Source organism: Erinaceus europaeus, chromosome 13, assembly GCF_950295315.1.
Source record: "Erinaceus europaeus chromosome 13, mEriEur2.1, whole genome shotgun sequence".
Lineage (NCBI taxonomy): Eukaryota > Metazoa > Chordata > Mammalia > Eulipotyphla > Erinaceidae > Erinaceus > Erinaceus europaeus.
The window spans coordinates 42465567-42487140 of NC_080174.1; the positions used below are offsets into that span (position 1 = coordinate 42465567).

The window sequence follows — 21574 nt, forward strand, 5'->3', positions numbered from 1 at the left end:
TTTTTGTTTTATTTTTATTTTTTTGCCATTGCATACCTTCTTGTCATGGATTCTATTTCCTATGATTCTCATAAGCTTAGTTTAGTTATGATTTGTCTCTGCATACTTTCAATTTCATCATCTACTATTAACTGTCTCGCTCTCCCTGTGTTTCTCAGTTGATATCCCCAGGCTCAAGATTCTAGCCCAGTTTACCTTTTTATATCTGGCTCCACCTACCTGAAGCCAATTTCAAAAGATCAGGACTTTGTTTTGTACACCACTATCCCCGTAGCATCTGAACAGTGCCTGGCATAAGCTGAATATCCCCAGAATTATATAATTTGTCATATATATAAATGAAAGACCTACTTTCTAGTTCATTTTTTCTAGTTAGTTGGCTGCCATTGGGTTAAATGACCCTCTGGACAGATTTTTCTTTTTTTTTTTTTTTTCAATATTTATTTTATTTATTCCCTTTTGTTGCCCTTGTTGTTTTATTGTTGTAGTTATTATTGTTGTTGTCGTCGTTGGATAGGACAGAGAGAAATGGAGAGAGGAGGGGAAGACAGAGAGGAGGAGAGAAAGATAGACACCTGCAGACCTGCTTCACCGCCTGTGAAGCGACTCCCCTGCAGGTGGGGAGCCGGGGTTCGAACCGGGATCTTTATGCCGGTCCTTGTGCTTTGCGCCACCTGCGCTTAACCCACTGCGCTACAGCCCGACTCCCTGGACAGATTTTTCTATGAGTGATTGAAGGATTGTTCCTAAAGGAAAGGTTTGCATGCCCCATCTAGAAGTAGAAACAGAAATTGGTTTGAATCTCACTTTTCCTTAATGTTGGATCTCACTTTATTCTTTTTTCCTAACTGGCAGCTTCAGACAGCTGTTTCATAGAGAGGGAGAGACACCATAACACCCAGGCTTCTCCTGTGCCATAACACACCCCATATGCCATTGGGGGTCAACTTTGTGTCGTGCACATGGCAGGGCACACATCCTATCAGGTGAACTATCTCTCTGACTCACTGTTTACTATATTATACCTCAACTTTACATTTGACAGAATGGGGTCAATGAAACCTCTCTATGGCTCAGAGTTCCCCAAGACAACTAACTGATTCTCTTCTTTCTATTTATGCTCCCAGGGTCATTCGGGATGTGTCAACTGTCTGGAATGGAATGAGAAAGGAGAGTAAGTATAAGCTGGAGCTTCTGAAGAGTGGTGGAGAAAAAGTGGGAGGCTGGAAAAAAAAAAAGAGATTTCCCTTTTTCTTGACAGACCTATATTAAATAGTAGAACCAAGTGACTGCTCTTCTCGATGTTTTTAAGTTTGAAGGTTTTTTTCTTTGGAGGCTAGGGAGATAGCATAATGGTTATGCAAAAGAGTTTACTCATGAGGATTTTAGGTCCCAGTTTCAGTCCTTGTCACCTCCATATGCCAGAGAGCAGTAGTCTGGTTTAAAAAAATTAAAAAGTTTCTGGGTTTTTTTTTTTTAATCTCTAGGGCTTCACATATGTATAATTTCACTGCTCCAGGCTGCCTTTTTTTCAGGGAAGGAAAGTGGTGGTGTGTGCGGGGGGGGGTTTGCAGCACTAAAGCTACCCCCAGTGCCATTATATTCCCATGCTATACCAGGGGCTCAAACCTGATTGTGTAGCTGAGTGTGTAGCAAAGCAGACATCTAAGCCAAGTGAGCTATTCTGCCTCTACTTTTTTTTTTTAGCCAGAGTCCTGCTCAGATCTGGCTTATGGTTGTGCCAGGGATTGAGTTTAGCACTTGGGGCCACAAGCATCAGTCTTTTGCATAACCACTTTGTTACCTTCCTGGCCTATGTTTTTGAGTTTAGTCTGTCAACACACAGTTAAACAATAATTCCCAGATAGATGGAATGTTGGAGGACTGTCCAAACTTTTATTGATGCATTTAAGATAACAATAAAGGGGCCCAGGTGGTGGCACACCTGGTTAAGCACTCACATTACAGTGTACAAAGATCCAGGTTCAAGCCCTGTCTCTTGCCTCCCCCTCTCCTTTAAGTTTCTCTCTCTATATCCAGTAAATAATAATAATAGTGAGTTCTTAAAACAAAACCAAAAACAGTCGACTGATATTTTGCTAGATAACTTTTGAATTATATGCTATCTATGGTTCATAAAGTTCTGTATGGCCTAGTATCTTATCCTTTGGGGGTGTGGAAAAGGAGAAGCAGTCCAAGAAATTGATGAGAAGACAGAACCTCGGGGCCAGATGGTGGTGCACTTAAGTGCAGACGAACCTAGGTGCCCCCAGTCCCCACTTACAGGGGGAAAGCTTCACAAGCAGTGAAGCTGGTCTGCAGTGTCTCTATCTCTCTCCTTCCCTCTAAATTTCTCTCTATCCAATCAAATAAAATAAATTTTTTTTTAAAAGAACCTCTTTTTCTGCTTGCAGCTTACTGGCCTCTGGCTCTGATGATCAGCATACAATTGTATGGGACCCATTGAATCACAAGAAGCTGCTCTCCATGCACACGGGACACACTGCAAATATTTTCTCTGTCAAGGTAAGTGGGATGAATCACAGAGCAAGTAAAAAGTCCTTTGAGTATGGTTATGCTTGCATGTATGTGTCCCTGTAGTCACACCTTTGTGACCTGAGCATCTTTGGTGATTCCTAAAAATCTTGCCTCTTTTTCATGCTCTGCTTCCTCTTGCTAAGCTGCCTGTAGGTTCTTTACAAAAGTGGAGTAAGATCATCCAGACATAGGCTGTAGACTGTTAAGACATGACGTATAGGGGTTGGGTAGTAGTAATATCTATTACCACAAGGACCCAGGTTCGAGCCCCCACTCCCTACCTACAGAGGGGAAGTTTCACAGAAACAGGTCTGCAGGTGTCTTCTCTATATATATATATATCCTCTCCTCCCCCTCTCTTTCTCTATGTCCTACCAAATAAAATAGAAAGAAATAAAAGGAAAAATAGCCACCAGGAGTGGTAAATTTATCATGCAGTCACTGAACCCAGCAATAAGCCTGGTGACAAAAAAAAAGATACGGCATTAAGGTGGTGATGATATAGTCATGGGAAACCATATTGAATCACCCACTGAGGGTTTACCCCAACCGAATCTAAGTAAACAGGGAAGACACTCCTGCCCCACCACACCACCACAAAAACACAATAGCAGAAACCACAATCAACAAAAACATGAAAAAAATATATTCATCTCCATAAGGATTGTGAAAACATGTCTGAATATGATTTTCAGAAAACTAATTATGAAGACCATTCATGATTCCAAATATAACATACAAACTCTAGTTAAGAAATCTCAAGACCAGGGGTCAGGCGGTGCGCAGTGGGTTAAGCGCATGTGGTGCAAAGCACAAGGATCGGGTAAGGATCCCGGTTTGAACCCCCGCTTCCCCACTTGCAGGGGAGTCGCTTCACAGGCGTTGAAGCAGGTCTGCAGGTGTCTATCTTTCTCTCCCCCTCTCTGTCTTCCCCTCCTCTCTCCATTTCTCTCTGTCCTATCCAACAACAAACAACATCAATAGTGGCAATAATAATAACCACAATGAGGCTACAACAACAAGGGCAACAAAAGGGGGAAAAATGGCCTCCAGGAGCAGTGGATTCATGGTGCAGGCACCAAGCCCAGCAATAACCCTAGAGGAAAAAAAAAAAAAGAAATCTCAAGACTTAGGATGGGGTTAGATTGCATAATAGTTATGCAAAGAGACTCTCATGCCTGGGGTTCCATAGTCCCAGGTTCAATCCCCTGTACCACCAGAAGCCAGAGCTGAGCAGTGTTCTGGTAAAAAGGAAACAAACAAACAAAAAAAGGAATCTCAACACCTACTCACCAAAGAGTTAAGAATTTCACAAGGAGAGTACCAAGAAAAAGTATAGGAGCTAAAAGATAGCCTTGACAGCATGAGCCTACTTGAGAGGCCTTGTATCCAGAATAAATCAGCTTGAGAATAGAATAGCAAAATTAGAAGACAAGAACTCCATACTCTAGGAAAACAAAGCAGTTGAGGAAGAATAAGGAAAAAAGAAGAAGGAGAAAGAGGAGGAGGAGGAGGGGGGGGAGGGGAAGGGGGAGGAGGAGGAGGAAGAGGAAGAAGAAGAAGAAGAAGAAGAAGAAGAAGAAGAAGAAGTCCTTTGTGAGTTAGCAAAATTCCATCAGAGGAAGAATTTGAAAGTTTCAGTGGTCCCTGAAGATGAAGAGAAAGAGAGAAGCAGAGAGTATATTTAGAGCAACTACTACAGAAAACTTTCCTTCCACATCTAGATAATAGCCAAAAACTAGATATAGGAGAAGCTGAGAGGAAGCCAAAGTTGCTGAGCCCTGCAGGGGGAGGTCACTTCACAAGCAGTGAGGCAGGTCTTCAAGTATCTATCTTTCTTCCCCTCCCTGTCTTCCCCTCCTCTCTCAGTTTCTCTCTGTCCTGTCCAACAACAACAGCAGCAATGACAATAACAACAACAATTGGGGGGGAAGGAGTACTACAAGAAAAGATGTAAAGGAAATCTTAACTACAAATGAGGTGATCTGTAGTAGAGTATAAATGGAAACTAAAGCAAAAGCAACAAAAGGACCAACCATATAGGAAAAAGAAGAGCAGAAAGAACAGGGTGATGTGACCAATGTGAGTAAACCAAGGCCAACCATCAAAGGCATAAACAGCAGAACAGAAAACTCATAAATCTCAGTCTCTGCCTCACCTTTGATAGTAACAGATAAAAAATTGTTGGGTGGGATAGGTCAAGAAAAGGATGAATACAGTATAACTTCATGTATGTGGAACTTGGAAGGAGTTATGGAGGGGGGCAACACTACAACAAAGTAGTACTGAACTGGAGGAGGTATACTACAGCAAAGCCAAGTCTCTGGGGGGAAGAAGGGTTTTGAGGCCCCCTGATGAGGGGGTAATAAAAGTGTGCAGCAGACACCTGTTATACAGGGAAACCATACGAATGTATAAACAGATGTACTCTAATCCATTAACCCCAGCCAATAAAAGTAAAACAAAAAAAAAAAAAATTCTCTTCTGATAGTGAAACACTAGTTATTTAGCCCATGGGCTCCCCCTGGTGGCAACTAGTATGTGACAAACTGAAATGGCTCACCCGTAATTTTTGTTGTGCATGTTGTCTCTAGATAGTATTAAAGACCACTAGTTGTGTCTAAAGGTGATTAAATTCCACATACTGCATCCATCTCTTGTCCTTAGAGTGTGTCATTAGAGAAGATTTTATGAAAGGAGTGAGTTGTTGCTCTTGTGTGAACATTTAGTCAAGTCTGAATTCATTGTTAAAATACAGGATGATGGGGGGGACAGGCGGTAGCTCAGCGGGTTAAGTTCACAGGGCACGAAGCTCATATACTGGCATAAGTTCTGCAGGTGTCTTCTCTCCCCACCACCCCATTTTCCCCTCCTTTCTCAATTTCTTTTTGTCCTATCCAACAATAGTAGCAGCAGCAGCAGTAACAACAATGATGATAACAACAACAAGGGCAACAGAAAGGAAAAATGGCCTCCAGGAGCAGTGGATTAGTAGTGCAGGCACTGAGCCCCAGTGATGACCCTGGAATAAAAAATACATATATATACAGAATGATGTCCTACTTCAAGCACTCATTTAAGCCTTGTTGTGGATTGGGACAAAGTATCCAGTTAATATTAAAAGATATTTTGAGTGATATGGGAGGTGGCGCAATGGATAAAGCACTGAACTCTCAAGCATGAGGTCCTGAGTCTAACTCTGCCGGGCTAGCTTTGCAGGCGGGAGAGAGACGACCAAGAACTCATGGCTGAGTGGGAACGCAATCCAGTGTGTTTGTTCATCAGAAAAGAATCTGCCTTTATATCTTCCGAGGCGTAAGTGGCCAGCTGGAAAAGGAAATGGGTAGGAGAGTGGGTGGAGAGAAGGAAAAGAGCGTGAATTCCATCTAACCAGTGGGGATTAAACCAGTGCCCTGCAGGCAGGGCGGGTCTCAGGCAAAACAGTGATTATGTAAATAGACCACAACATTAAGCAATGCAGCAGACCTGGCATAATGATCAACACAACCCCTGGCAGCACATGTAGCAGTGTGATGTCCACTTCTTTCTCCTATCATTCTCATTAATTAATAAATACAATATTTTAAAAAAAGATATTTTTAGAAAATATACCTTGGCTAGGAATATAGCTCAGTGATAGAGCACATGCTTTGTATATACCAAAAATAAATAAATACAGATTCTTGAATCTTTATAACTTTGGAGGAAAAAATTACTATACCCAAGTATTTTCCTTCCTCAAAGCTAGAGGATACATACAACTCTTAAGAAATTGAAAGATAAGTTTGTTTATACTATATGTCACCTGGAGTGTTTTGTTTTCAACTTCATCATCATAGTGTTTTTGTTAGTTTTTTTATTATTATTATTTATTCACTAATGAGAGAGTATGTAGGGGAGAAAGAATGTGTGGGAGGGGAGGGGGAGAGAACACCAGAGTATCACTCTGGCAAGTGTGATGCCAAGGATCAAACTCAGGAACCTCATGCTTGAGAGGCCAGTGCTTTATCCACTGTGCCATCTCCCAGGACAAAGAATAGTGGGTTCTTGTTCTTTACAAAGGTCACAAAGAAAAGTATCTTCTTGATGCTCCACCTCTCCCAAAGGTGTTTCTCCAGCATTGGCTATTATAAGGAGTGCTGCTGCTCTGGGCGTGTGTGTGTGTGTGTGTGTGTGTGTGTGTGTGTGTGTGTGTCTGTGTGTGTGTGTGTGTGTCTGTGTGTGTGTGTGTGTGTGTGTGGTGTTTTAATTATTTCACAGAAGAGAAGGTTTGGATTCAAAAGTTAGAAACAGTTTTGTTTTTTTTTAATTTTTGTTATATATTACTGTGTTGCTCTCCAGAAATGTTTGAAGCCATGAAATGCTGAAAACCCTTTTCATTTTAAAACTACTTTTTACTTAATCCTCAGTTTATTAAATTGTCATCATGAAGGAGCTGTGGTATATGAGAGTCAGGCAGGTTTAGGATTGAATAGAGATATTGCCTATTAGTACCATGCCTTAATTTTCATGGTTTAATACTTTTAAATGTCAATAAAATAACTACTGTGGTTTCAGGCCCATGGTACCACTTAGTAATGGTACTAAGTATGGTTATCATCCATTCAATATCAATCTAAGGAAGGAATTAGAGGAAAAGGGATCATCCAGCTTGGTATAGGTTAGGAGCACTCTGGCAGACTAAGGGTATGTGTCTTGATTTTGATCTTTAGACTAATGCTCAAGAATCAAAGTTTTCTTGATAGAATACCTTGAATGGATTAACTTCATTACCTGATATGGACAGAGAAAAAGGGCACTGACATCCAAGCTAGTCTCCCATCTGTGATCACCTGCCCCCACTGTCTGCCAATCTCATCTTCAATCTCTCTGGAGCAGTTCCTGCCTCATGCTGGGGACCGCATCTTGATCACTGGGGCAGCTGACTCCAAGGTGCATGTCCACGATCTGACAGTAAAGGAGACGATCCACATGTTTGGAGACCACACGAACCGAGTGAAACGCATTGCCACAGCGCCCATGTGGCCCAACACATTCTGGAGTGCTGCTGAGGATGGGATGATCCGGTAAGGGCCCGAAGCAATCGGGTGGGGCCCATGCTTACCCAGTTCCCACTGTATGGCTCCCCTGACCCATCTACCTGTACTGCTTTTTGTCCAAAACCTGACTCCTTCAGTTCCATCCAGGGCAGTTATCTATGGACAAACTCAGCTGGAAATATTTGGTTACTTCACCCTCATCTTCCTTCCTCCTTTGTTACCTATTCTAAAGTAGACCCCACACACCAACCCAATATTACAGATGCTATGCAAAAGGTAAATGAATACATGGGTAATATCCTACTGACTTTCTGAATGACGTGTGTATTTTGGTGCCTTAATTTTATTCTCTACAACTCCAGTTGTCATATGGAGTCCTTATATTGGGTCATAGGAAGAGTCATGACTTATTTTTCTGTTTTTCTATGCAAAAATGCTTCATGACTTTCCTGGCAACCCAGTATTTACTTGGTTTACATTTTGGTCTGTATCCCTTACTGAACACCTTTGTCCCTTTTTTTCTTTTTTTGCCTCTAAGGTTATCACTGTGGCTCGGTGCCTGCACTACAAATCCACTGCTCCTGTGACCATTTTTTTAATTTTTTGGATAGGATAGCGAGAATTTGAGAGGGGAGGGTAAGCTAGGGAGAGAGAAAGATAGACACCTGCAGACCTGCTCTACCGCTTGTGAAGCCCCAGGTTCAGTTCCCCACAACACCGTAAGTCAGAGCTGAGCAATGCTTTGGTAAACAAACAAAACAAGCAAACAAATAAAACCAAGATAAAGAATTCTGTAGTCCATTTAGAAAACTGAGGAGCAAGCTTGTAAAGACAGGTGAAATCAAGGTTTTAGAAATCAAGACTCTGAGGACTTTGGTAAAAATAAACTCATGGTAGAATATTGAGGAATCTTTAGGAGAGCACTTTACTCTTTGATTTATCTTTCTAAACCATCACTCATCAGATTGAAGCCAAACAGTGAAGAGATTGTTACAGATGCCTAAGCAAAAGATAGGTGAGCACATAGGTAATATCCTTCCAACTCTTTGAATGACCTGTGTGCAAGAAGAGGTTCTACCAGGCTGCAGTGATGGTAGTATCCTGTAGCTAGGTGGATATTTTGGCATCTGACTTACCACCTGGAGGGACTTTTGGGCTTGACTTGGCACTTGGTAGCTCTTAGGTGACCTCTCATTTCTTTTCTGTCACCTCCATACTTTTTGTTTGTTTCCTGCAATAATCTAGATCAAAATGAAAACTAAAGGGGTTTGGGAAGATGGCTCAGTGGGTAGAGCACATGCCTTACCATGTCTGAGGTGCTAGATTTAATCTCTGTCACCATGGGAACACTATGAATAGTGGAGTATTCATGATAATATGAGCTCTATCTCATATTTTTAAAAAAGAATTACACACACACACTTTTTTTTTGGTCCTGTGTCCATACTTTTAATTTCTTTTTCTCTAGTTTTTAATTTATTTACCAGAGCACTATTCAGCTCTGTCTTATGGTGGGGCAGGGGATTGAATCTGGGACGTTGGAACCTCAGGCATGAGAGTCTCTTTGCATAACCATTATACTATCTACCCCCAGCCACCTCAGACACACACACACACACACACACACTTTTTTTTTTAATTTATTGGATAAAGGTAGTCAGAAATTGAGAGGGAAAGAAATAGACACCTGTAACACTGCTTCACCACTCACAAAGCTTTCCCCCTGCAGGTGGGGACCAGGGGCTTAAACTCAGGTCCTTGTGTACTGTGACGTTGCATTTAATCAGGTGTGCCACAGACCTTTGCCCCAAACACACATTTTAAGTGAGCAAAGAGATTGTTCACTAGTATCATACATGCACAAGACCCTGGGTTCATTCTCTGGTGCTACATTTAAAATTGTGTGTGTGTGTGTGTGTGTGTGTGTGTGTGTGTGTGTTATAATTAAAAAGGATCAGAGCGGATTAACTAAAATGTAGCCTTAGAAAACTATCCCTACTCTGTACTTACTAGCAATGTCATCCCAAGTAGGTTATTTCACTTGTTTGAATTTCAGTGTTATAATGGCACTTAGAGGTAATATGAGGATTTAATTAGATAATACTTACGTAACACTTAGGAACAATACTGGACACAAAGAAATTTCTTACCAAGTGTTACTGATCATTTGTAATAATACTTAGTAGCAACATCTGTTCTTAAAAATGGTATAGCAGGGCTGAGAAAGTGCTCCTGGGACAGAGGACACACATTACCATGGGCAAGGACCTATCACAACATGGGGACACTATGCAAAAAAGGAAGGTTCACTAGGAGTGGAATATTGCTTCTCTTCTGCCTTCCACAAATGGACTCATGCAGCTCCCAGTCCCCTAACTCTGCCCTCTTTCACAGCCAGTATGACCTTCGAGAGAACAGCAAACACTCGGATGTGCTGATTGACCTGACAGAGTACTGTGGCCAACTGGTGGAGGCCAAGTGCCTCACTGTCAACCCACAGGACAATAATTGCTTGGCAGTAGGGGCCAGTGGGCCATTTGTGAGACTCTATGACATCCGCATGATTCATAACCACAGGTACAAATAGCTCAGCATGCAAGTCCCTAAGAACATGTTGCCTTTCCTTCATTCTCTTGCCCTCTTTATTATTATTATTAGGGTTCTTTTAAATTAAAACTTATGATTGCTTTGGAAATTAGAAAAAATAATAAATTACCAGTCATTTATCATCTGAAAGAAAAAAATCTGTATAATATTTCTGCCTGCTCTTTTACTGTATTTGCAGTTATTACAGTATAATCTTCTTTTAATTTTTTAATATTTATTTCCTTTTTTGTTGCCCTTGTTTTTATTGTTGTTGTAGTTATTATTGCTGTTGATGTCATCATTGTTGGATAGGACAGAAAGAAATGGAGAGAGGAAAGAAAGATAGAGGGGAGAAAGATACCTGCAGACCTGCTTCACCACCTGTGAGGCGACTCCCCTGCAGGTGGGGAGCCGGGGGCTTGACATGGGATCCTTATGCTGGTCCTTGCACTTTGCGCCACGTGTGTTTAACCTGCTGCGCTACCGCTCTTTTTTTTTTTTTTTTTTTAACAAAAGTTGAATATACTCAGAACCTCTTCAGAAACCCCAGATGTAGGCCCTTTTGCCAGTCTGGATTCTTAGTGGACTTCTGGGGCAGATACAGGAAATGTCTGACCTGCTTTACTGTCATTTGTAGGTTTGGGCAATTACTGCTGTTCCTCACACACATGACTTGGAGTCCACCTTGAGCTTTAGCTTCCTTATCTGTAAAATGGAGATAATAGGGTGGTCATGAGTACCAAGACAATAAGAACGCCCCATTGGGAAAGCACTATAATATATGTGTCCCCAGAAATCTAGTTGATGGGTGTAGGGAGTTGCTGAGGTAAGGAAGAAAGATAACTCCTGCATCTCTTGGGATACAACTTAGGATTTCCTATAGAGAATATGATCTGATCTAGTCAGTGGTACAACTCAGGTTCTAACTTATATGTTTGCCTTCCCACCAGAAAGAGCATGAAGCAGAGCCCTTCGGCAGGTGTTCACACCTTCTGTGACCGGCAGAAGCCTCTTCCAGATGGTGCAGCCCAGTATTATGTAGCAGGTAGTGTTCAGCCCAGCTCTAACTCTGATTCTTACCTGAATACTGGCTTTCTTTGGGGCAGTTCAAGGAGGCATCATGGCTTGGTAGCGAAGAGCAGGAGGGTATGTGTGTAAGCATGTGCGAGAAAAAAAAAGATCAGAAAAAGAGCAACAGAGTTATACAGACCTTAACTTTTAAAAAATTTTTATTTATTTATTTATTCCCTTTTGTTGCCCTTGTTTTATTGTTGTAGTTATTATTGTTGCCGTTGTTGGATAAGACAGAGAAATTGAGAGAGGGGGGGAGAGAAAGATAGATACCAACAGACCTGCTTCACCGCTTGTGAAGTGACTACCCTGTAGGTGGGGAGCCAGGGGCTTGAACTGGGATCCTTACATCAGTCCTTGCACTTTGCGCCACATGTGGTTAACCCGCTGTGCTACCGCCCGACTCCCCAGACCTTAACTTTGATCCTGACTATCACTAAATGGCTGTCATGTGACCTTTGGCACACTTACCTTGAATGAGTCTTAAAATTCTTTGCTCTAAAATGGAGTTAATAACTAAACAAAATAAAGCAGCTGGAGCACTTGACCCAGCCTATGCTATTAAGGACTATTAAGGACTCAGTTTTAACTTTTTCTGGCTGACTTCACCCAACTCCCTATCCCTTTTAAAGGTGCTAGGAACCTCACACTAGGGTGACTGGGTTGTTCCCCACAGGTCACCTGCCAGTGAAGATGCCTGACTACAACAACCGTCTGAGAGTGTTGGTCGCCACCTATGTGACATTCAGCCCCAGTGGCACAGAGCTTCTGGTCAACATAGGAGGGGAGCAGGTATTTATGTCTGTGCCCTACCACCACGTTGTACCCGTAGTCAGGAGGCTGTGCACTGCACATCCACTGCTCTGAGGCAGAGAGAAGCAAGAGCCTCATTTAATGATGTTACAAATGAAATGTGAGGATGATGTGGCATCGTTAGAATTCCTAGAAAGATGCTTGGCTCCGCCTTTCTTCTGAGCATAACTCCAGATTAGATTGACAAATCTATCTTCGAATGTTGGCCTTCTGTTTACTGGCTATGTAGTAGAACTTTGAACAAATCTTTTCATTTTTCTGAACCTCATTTTCTTATTCTGCTATTTTCCTAGGAGGAAATCCTGGAGCTCAGAGCATTCAGCCAGGTTGTGGTGTAGGACCAGCTTTGGGAAATGTTATTTGAAAATGAATTTTGTGTCTTCTCTCAGTGAGGATATTTAGTAAGCCTTGCATAAATTCACTTGTTCTGTAAGCACTCACCAAGTATTTACTATGGGACTAGCTTTACATAGGCATTAGGGACGGGAAAGTGAAATAGGATCTATTCCAGGATAATGGGCTATAGTGCAAGAAAACAATTGACATTACAAGGCAAGGGTTGATCATATACAAAAGAGATGGGGTGGTATCTAGGGAGGTGGCATAGAGATGGCACATTGGAGTCTTAAGTATGAGGTCCTGAGTTCAATTCCCAGCATCACATTGCCAGAGTGGTACTCTGATATTTTTTCTCTCTCATTAATAAATAATTTTAACAAAAATATTCATTTATTTATTTTTGCCTTCAGGGTTATCTCTGGGACTTGGTGCCAGCACTACAAATCCACTGCTCCTGGAGGCCATTTTTTCCATTTGTATTGGATAGGACAGAGAGAAATTGAGAGAGGAGGGGGAGATAGAGAGGGAAAGAGAAAGACAGACACCTGCATGCCTGCTTCACTGCTTGTGAAGTGTTCCCCCCTGCAGGTGGTGAGCCTGGGACTTAAACTCGGATCCTTGGGCGGGTCCTTATGCTTAGTACTGCGTGCGCTACCACTCCCTTAACAAAAATATTTTAAAATAAACTAAGTGGAAAATAGATGAGTACCTGAATTTAGAACAGGATTCAGGTTTCGGAGAGTTGAACCATCATCTTACCTAAAAGTAACATGGGGATAGGAGGGAGAAGCATTCTAGAAGAGTTGTTTGTAGCCAGACAGATTTGACTGTGAGAACAAGCTGTGCCACATTCTACTATATAAAGTACTTAAGCTCTCAACCTGCATTTCTTCATTTATAGAAGGTGATGATAATTGTACTTTTTATGAGGTGGTTTCTAGGATGAAATGAGATAAATCATATAAAACACTTAGCAGAGTTCCTGGAACAAAGTAAGAATTCAATAAATGTTAAGCAATAATAAATGCTGTGTTCTGAGAAAAATAACTAGCAATGTTAGTTGGGTAAATTGCTTCCCTTTTCTGAGGCTTTAGTGTTCCCCTCGATAAAATGAGGCATTTTGCCTTATGAACTTGGAGGACCTTTTCAATTTAAACATGTGATTCTAATTAAAGACAGTAGTTCAAGAAGCTCTTAGAAATGCCTCCAAGCCTTGGTCAATAGTTCCATGCTTAATACTTGAGAAGCACCAAGACTTATGCATGGTCTAGCTACATTCTGACCTCATAGCCTGTATCTCTTTTCTTGACCCCTCTACTGTAGGTCTATTTGTTTGACTTGACTTATAAGCAGCGGCCATATACCTTCCTCTTGCCTAGAAAATGCCACTCCACAGGGGGTAAGTTCTCTCTTGGCTATCTCTTAGGATGTCTCTCTTGGGGAACTTGAGTGTGTGCTATCTCTGCCAATAAACCTTCCCCATTGCTTTATGCTACACTTTTGATCCTCCAAAAGGAGCACATTCTATGAAATGACAATGTCTATACAATAAGAAGGAAGATAAGTTAAAGGTCTGTCGAAGGGTTTGCATCTCAGCCCACTACACTTCTCCCTGAACAAACAGATTTCTATGGCAAAGAAGGTGGCTTAGTGGGTAGAGCCCATTCCTTCTATGTGTGAGGCCCCAAATTCAATTTAAAGTACTCAATATGATGAAGCAGTACTTTGGTGTCTTGCTGACAAGCTAAAGGAATAAATCTCTGAGAAAAATGGATTTCCCCCCCCACAACTTGGCACTTGAGACCTGAAGTATTTGTCCTTCCCTTCCAGCCCAGGGTCAGTCTCCTAATTGACCCTGTCCTGGCGCCTGTGGTTGATTTAGGCACCTCTTCACCCCTAGCTTCTACCTCCACTCATTTGTAGGGGTAATGCCAAGTTGAAGCTGTTACTCTCCAACCAGCAGAGGGCGCACAGGCTTTTTCTTTATGAATTTTGCCTGCTCCTCAGAACTTGCTTTCTGGGAATGGCTCCTACCCTGGAATGATAGCCCACCAGAGCCATCAGACCCAGTGATGAAAGCTAGAAGGCTGCCAAAGAGAAACGAGGACCTCCTTCTGAATTATTGCCATTTTTCTCCTCACCCCTTGCCAGAAGTTCAGAATGGCAAGATGTCCACCAATGGTGTGTCCAACGTCGTGTCCAACGGCCTGCACCTTCACAGCAATGGCTTCCGACTGCCAGAGAGTAGGGAACCTATCAGGTGAGGCTAGCCTGATTTGTCCAGTCCTCCTATCCCCAGTTATATCATATGTACTGGAAAAAAAAAGGCATATCCTATAAACACTCCTCCTGACCCCCACCTAGGCAGATTCCTGGAGTCAGAAGACAGGGACAAAGTGGCTTTTGGAGTATAGCTAGTGGTCCCACTGGCACTCCCACCTATCAGACTCCAGTCATGCTCAGACGGAAGCTCCAGTCCTCTGGCACGAGTACCTGGGGTCAGAACCAGCTGCATAGGTGCCATTGAGCTCACTCCTAACAGGGTTTCACACACACAGCCTCTGTGCCATAGCATCTGTTTTGCTTCTCCTCTCTACCAAACCCTGTGCTGGGTTTTGGATGCACAAATCCTCTAGTTCCTGAAAGAAACATTTTACAGAGAGATCAAGGGATGGAGTTGGGTGATTTAAAGGTTCCTGTTAGCATGTGGCAGGTGGTATCAGCCACTGTCATTCCTAGGGGTTTGATTAAGAATTCTATTAAGGGATGACAAAATAGCTCACTTGGATAGTGTGCTGCCTCACTATGTATGTGGCCCAGGTTTGAGCCCAGCTACCACCACACTGAAGGAATCTTCAGTGCTGTGGTCTCTCTCTCTCTCCCTCTCTTATCCTCTTTTCCTCCCTCCTTTCCTCCTTCTCTCTCCCTCTCTGCTGTCTGCCTCTCTGTCTCTATCTTAAAAAAAAAAAAAAACTTTTTTTTTTACATTAAGCCTGTCTAGGACAATTTCATCCCCCACCCTTTTTTTTTCTTTTTACTGACTCAGAAGCTGTAGGATTATGTCCACTACATATCATGGGAATCTAGGCCAAGGATTATTAAGAGTGTGTTCTTCTAGGTAATAGCACAGATCCTAGGGGCCAAAAAAAAAACCTGGGTGGTCATCAGGCAGTGCTACAGACTTCCCCAAGAACTACCTGACTTGGTTCTGCTTTTCCCATAGCCCTCAGGTAGAGTTACCCCCACATTTGGAGCGTGTGAAACAGCAAGCCAATGAGGCTTTTGCCTGCCAACAGTGGACCCAGGCCATTCAACTTTATAGCAAGGCTGTGCAGAAGGCCCCTCACAATGCCATGCTTTACGGAAATCGAGCTGCTGCCTACATGAAGCGCAAGTGGTGAGTGCACCTTGGCTAGGACAAGGAGTGAAGGTTGTGCCCCAAGTGGGCGACATCAGCCAGGGAACATGACGGTGACATCTTGCCACTTCTTAGATCCAGGCCTCTGAAGCTCACAGTTCAGTAGAACAGGGTCATAAGTAGTTTCAACATAGTACTTTGTTATGAAATGCTGTAATAGCTGGGGAAGTAGGAATTGAGAGATTGATTAATCCCAACTGTTGGAGAATTTAGGGTACAATTTGGGCTTTGAAGGAGTGGTGGAATCTTGCTAGGTGGAAATGCAGCATTTGTTGCATTTAGTTGATATCTGTCTGAAATGATTCTACAGGTTCTCAACCTTGGGGGCTTGCTTTCTTATGCTCTTAAACATTTAGACCAAACAAACAGTATCCCAGAGATCTGAAGCCAGCTGTGCTTGTGCTAGGTTGTAGTGATAAAAGAGAGTGTCCATATCCTAAAAAAAAAAAAAATCTTTTATTCTTGTAGACCATCATAGCCCCCAGCCTTCCTGCCTTCAGTACCAGCAGGCAGTCAGGCAACCCCTCCCCCACCCAGGGCCAAGGCTAGAGATGGATAGAGCTGGGCCCACAGCCATTTCTACTCCGTCTGGCATCCGTCGGCTCTGCCCAGACAGACAGGCCAGCTGGTGTGCCATCGTCTGGCTGCAACTAAGCAGGCCAGAGAGGGAGACTTAAGAAACCCACCCAAGTTAGCAGAATAGAGGATGGGAGTTTGGGAATATGCTAGCTTCACAGGCCTTAGCTCAGGCATGGAGGGTTTGCCAAGGGTTCAGATGGCAGTCAAGCCCAAAGAGATCATGGTCTCTGGGTATCTCGCCTCTCTGTCCCCAAGAGTTGGGTAGAGTTCATTGGTCTTTGTCTAGACTTCAATCCATTTCACTCATGCATTTCCTAATCCATATGTGCCCTTGATGGGTTCTTTGAACTCCTGTTATACACAAGTCACTAGAAACCCAAAGTTATGTCACTCTGAGCTGTAGAGCTCCAGAGTTCCTAGTCTCTGGACAAAGCATGTTTGTGTTTTTATTTGTTTGTTTTAACCAGAGCACTGCTCAGTTTATGGCTTATGGTGGTGTGGGAGATTGAACCTGGGACTTCAGAGCCTCAAGGTACAGGAGTCTCTTTGCATACCCCTGTCCTGGACAAAGTATAGATATATAGACACAGTTCCTCATCAGAGAGGCAGGAAAAACAATTAGTAAATCTCTGGCCAGGTTAAGTTCTATGGACATTAAGAAAAGTCAGGTGGCTTTAACTGGGCATCAGGAAAATGTGGTGTTGGAATGGGCTTTCAGTATGGGCAGGGGTAGGCAAGGAGATGGAAAGGAGGAAGGGACCATGGAGAAAGAACATTCCCAGGAAGATGAAGTGGTGTGAACAAAGGCGTGGGGTTGGGGGAGCTTGTTTGCTCAACAACAAATCCATTTGGCTGATGCACAGAGTTCGGGAAGGGACTGGCAGGAGATGAGTCTGTGAGGTAGCCTGGGGCCAGCCTGGGAAGGACTTGGAATGCAGAGCACTGGCGTTTTGGCCTCGATTCAGTGGATGATGGGCAGCTACTGAGGAGTTTTGAGGAGAGGGATGTACTGAGGTCTGTCCTTTCAGAGAGGTTGATCTGGCAGTGAGTCTAGTTGGGTGAGCCCTAGGGCCAGCCTGCTCTCTCTCACTATCCCCACATGCCTGCCAGTGATCCCTAGAATGTCACATTCTGTCCCAGGCCACTGTCCCCAGGGCTACCATCTGCTCTTGGATGCAGGGGGAGCTATTGCCCCCTGGATCTTGGCTGCTCTCTGGTCTGGCTCTCCCCAGGAGCTCTGAGGGGCACCTTGCAGGTTGTAATTGGGTTTCCAAACAGCGCCTGCTCCTTCGTCATAGTCACTTGTTCTGACGCAGGCCACAGCTTCAAAGTACCTTCTCTCCTGCCTGTCCCCACACTGGCTGTACTGCTTGTTCCTGGTCTGAGTGTGGTTGTTCCAAGCACTGAATGCTCCTCTGAGTGCTGTAGGAGAAGAGAGTCAGGAAGACACTGTCTGTATCAGATCTGCTTTGGCCCATGCAGGAGTGTTGTAAGCTGTGCCTTGGTGGAAGGGCTATAGAGAGTTCTGTTTAACACAGGGGTGGTGGGGAGCGGGGGGCTTAGGCCCACCTCACCCCAGTGGAAGAAAAAAAATAACAGCTCCCTAAGGAGAAGCAGTTCCAGTAACCCATCTGGCTCTCCAAATGAAAGGTGGGAGCAGGGTGCTGGGGGACTGTGTATCCTGTTTTCTGGCATAGGATAAGAAGAGAAGGATTTTTCCTTAGACTCCTCCCTACTTGAATCCTACACACATACACACACACACACACACACCATCTCCACTTCTTTAGAAGGTTAGAGATGAGTGGGGGTGATGTGGAGCTCCTGGTGTGCATATACACCCTCGCCATCAGCTTCCAGAGAGCTGACTCTGCCAGATTGTCAGGCCCATCCTCCAGCCCCGGGAGGTAGAGGCCACAGCTGCTATGGATCAGTCAGCCAAGACAGAGGGGGGCCTGGCTGAGGGCATGCTGCCTGCTGGTCAGACCTTGAGTCCCCAGCCTGGCACTTTTCTGGCTTCCCCAGACCACAGAACTGTCCTTGAGAGCCCCCTGCCTTGGACATGGCTTTGAAGGCCAGCCAGGGGGATTTAAGAGGGATAGAGGAAGAGGGGCAGAGGGCTTAGGGAACCTGATGTGGGCAAGATGCCAGGCCTTCTGCTGCAGAGCTGTGGGCGCCTGGGGTGAGTGGATATGCCTTTGCTCTCTCATTTCCAGCAGAGGGCAGCCTGACATTGATTTTTGTCACATATCCAGTCTCCACCTCCACCTTTCCCAAGACCTCAGGTTCTTGACTTGCCTCTTTAACAAACTCTTGTCTCCTGGGGAGCCAGCATTCTCTGTCAGAGGTGGTCTGGGGTGGCTCCAAGAGCAGAGGAGACTGAGTGGGGATTCCTTACTTGCCACATGGTCCCACCTCCAAGCTGTACTCCTTTGCCTTCCCAGGGATGGCGACCATTACGATGCCCTTCGGGACTGCCTCAAGGCCATCTCCTTAAATCCATGCCATCTGAAGGCACACTTCCGCTTGGCCCGCTGCCTCTTTGAGCTTAAGTACGTGGCTGAAGCCCTGGAATGCCTAGATGACTTCAAAGGGAAATTCCCAGAACAGGCACACAGCAGTGCTTGTGATGCATTGTGCCGAGACATCACAGCTGCCCTCTTCTCCAAAAATGATGGTGGTGAGTGGGCACTGAGGAGGGGTTGCTGTCACTCTGCATTTGAGGTGCTGTATTATATTTTGGAAGAAGATACAGGCCTGGATTGGAGAGGCCTGGGTTCAGATATATATTCAAAAACCATATGACCTGGAGAGTTGGTCTCTTAGCCTCTTTGTCTCAAAAGGCATTCAGTGCTTTCACTTCAGGGTACTGAAGATTAACAGAAGCATGTCAAAGGTACTTGGTGTAGTGACTGGGGAGATGGCTCAGTTGAGGAGGTAGCTCAGTGGTAAAGAAAAGGACTTGAATGCTTGAGGCCCTGGGGTTCAATACCTAGTACCACATATGCCAGAGTGGTGCTCTGGACCACTTCCACCCTGCCTGCCCCCCATGAAATGGAAAATCAATCCAAAAGAAAGGGAGGGAGGAAAAAGAGAGGGGGGGGAGAGAAAAAGGAAATAGAGAAAGAGCAAGCCTGTTTATTGCCTGGAACTCAGAGTAGGAGTGAGCTAAGTCTTGCCAGGCCATTACCTCTGCTCACAGTCAGGGCCCTGACTTTCCCTTGGGGCTTCTGAGTAAGGAGTTCCACCTTATAGGATGCGGCAGAAACAGTAATACAAAGCAGTCAAAATGCTTTGAATGTAGGATACAGAGTCACAGCTTCCAGACCCAGCTCTGCCATGTGGTAACCAGGTACCTCAGACAAAGCTGCAGTTATCTGAAGCTGCTATCCTGCCTAAGCAGAGAGCATTCCAAGTCTTGCCCAGCTCACCTTGTTAGCATTAGGGAGTGAGCTGGGTAATTGTAGTATGGTCTGTAAATGTGAAAGGTAAACTCAGTGAGGCAGCTGTGGAGCCTCACCTCTCTCCTTTGCAGTTTACTAACTGTAATTGTTTGCTTGAATATCTAGCAAGCACTTATCTTATGCCAGGCATGGGGCTGAGTTCTAGCTATAAAAAAAAAAAAATCAGGTGAGATTTCTGATTGATAACAGTTCTTGAGAAGAAACATAGAATCTGAAGTCTCAAGGATGATGAGTTAACTAGATACAAAAGGTAGCTGTGTGATGTAGAGTCCTTGGCATTGCAACCAATAAATGTCCTATGTAAAGGCCCCAAAGCACTCGGCCAGCCTTATTGGAGAACTATGATACCTTACCTTCCAGAGGCTTAGACTTTACTGTGTTCAGAGCTATGAGTCTATTTAGAAAAAAAACACGCACTCAAGGCTCCCATGCTAGGGCTTCACCCCTCTCAGCATTTCACCTCCACCAAATAGGCCTTGGGTCTGTTCCTCCTTGGAGCTTCCAGACATTGTTTAGGAACATGAGCGAAGGTGCTCCTGGCATCAGAGGCCTCCTCTTGGACATCCTCAAAGGCTAGGTCCAAAGATGCTTCTTTCCCATAGTTATTCCCAGTTTTCCTAAAGAGGGGTAGAGGCAGATAGCCCTACATCCTCGTGTCAGGGATGGAGCTTGTGAGAAGAGGGAGATAGTACTCTCACCTTTCCTTGATCTCTGCCCTCAGAGGAGAAGAAAGGAGCTGGTGGTGGCGGTGGCCCAGTCCGTCTCCGAAGCACAAGCCGCAACGACTCCATCTCAGAGGATGAAATGGTATTGCGGGAGCGAAGCTACGACTATCAGTTCCGCTACTGTGGCCACTGCAACACCACCACGGATATCAAGGAGGCCAATTTCTTTGGCAGGTCTGAGGCCCTGAAGAGGAGGGGGGCGGAGGGTACAGCCTGGCTGGCAGCAGGAGGCTAGGGGTTACAGGGACATAATGTTTTTAGAAAAGAGTCTCAAAGCTCAGCTCTACTTCTGTACCCTTGAGCAAATGCCTTTATCTCTCTGGGCCTGAGTTTCTTCGACTATAAAATGAAACCTGCCATCCACACTCAGAGGGCAATATGAGCACTAATGAAGTAGTCCTTAAAGCATTCACTGCACTGCCTAGACTGTCCCTCTCTCTCCACCCCTACTGTACCCCTCATTCCCCTGTACCAGAGTTTGTTTCTTCAGTGCCTGAGCCTTTTGAGTGGGGTATGAGGCAAGATTCCTCAGAGACTGGCAGTCTTGGCACATCTGCTGTGTGTTCAGAAATGTGTTTCAAGTACTAAGGGCCATAGTCTATGTCTCACACCCCACTGTAGATGTGAATTTGTGGGGTGGTTAAGACAACAGTCATGTGAACCCACGGAGGTCATCTCCAGATGGAAGCAGTACGAGAGGGTTGCATGCTGTGTAGGATTTGGGGGTCTGGATCCAGGAAGGCTTAGGACACTGCCCAGGATCCAGCAGGCATAGGACCTAATCCTCACACGCAAGGAATTTATAATATGCTTTGGAGAGTATCTTGGAGGGACACAGGCAGTTTCTTGCCCCACGATAAAGAGAATAGTTCAACAGGACTTTGCTATAAGGAAAGGATTACCCTGTGCCTGCAAGTTCTGAGTCATGTGAAGACTCCTGAGTTTGGGAGCTGAGCCTATTCAAAATTATTTGCTATACTGTCCCCTTAAGCCACACAGCCT

General features: G+C 44.3%; 1 protein-coding gene across 3 annotated transcripts in view; it reads left to right on the plus strand.

Moving 5' to 3' along the window:
* Nucleotides 1-21574, plus strand: part of WDTC1 (WD and tetratricopeptide repeats 1) — a 58704-nt gene that overhangs the window by 34228 nt on the left and 2902 nt on the right. For all 3 annotated transcript variants that reach the window (XM_060205621.1, XM_016192296.2, XM_060205622.1), the window contains 11 exons: nucleotides 1128-1174; nucleotides 2415-2526; nucleotides 7417-7604; nucleotides 9972-10154; nucleotides 11114-11208; nucleotides 11911-12026; nucleotides 13710-13785; nucleotides 14538-14646; nucleotides 15610-15783; nucleotides 18828-19063; nucleotides 20569-20746. In XM_060205621.1, coding sequence (XP_060061604.1) covers nucleotides 1128-1174; nucleotides 2415-2526; nucleotides 7417-7604; nucleotides 9972-10154; nucleotides 11114-11208; nucleotides 11911-12026; nucleotides 13710-13785; nucleotides 14538-14646; nucleotides 15610-15783; nucleotides 18828-19063; nucleotides 20569-20746 — 1514 coding nt within the window. The remainder of the gene's footprint in view (nucleotides 1-1127; nucleotides 1175-2414; nucleotides 2527-7416; nucleotides 7605-9971; nucleotides 10155-11113; nucleotides 11209-11910; nucleotides 12027-13709; nucleotides 13786-14537; nucleotides 14647-15609; nucleotides 15784-18827; nucleotides 19064-20568; nucleotides 20747-21574) is intronic.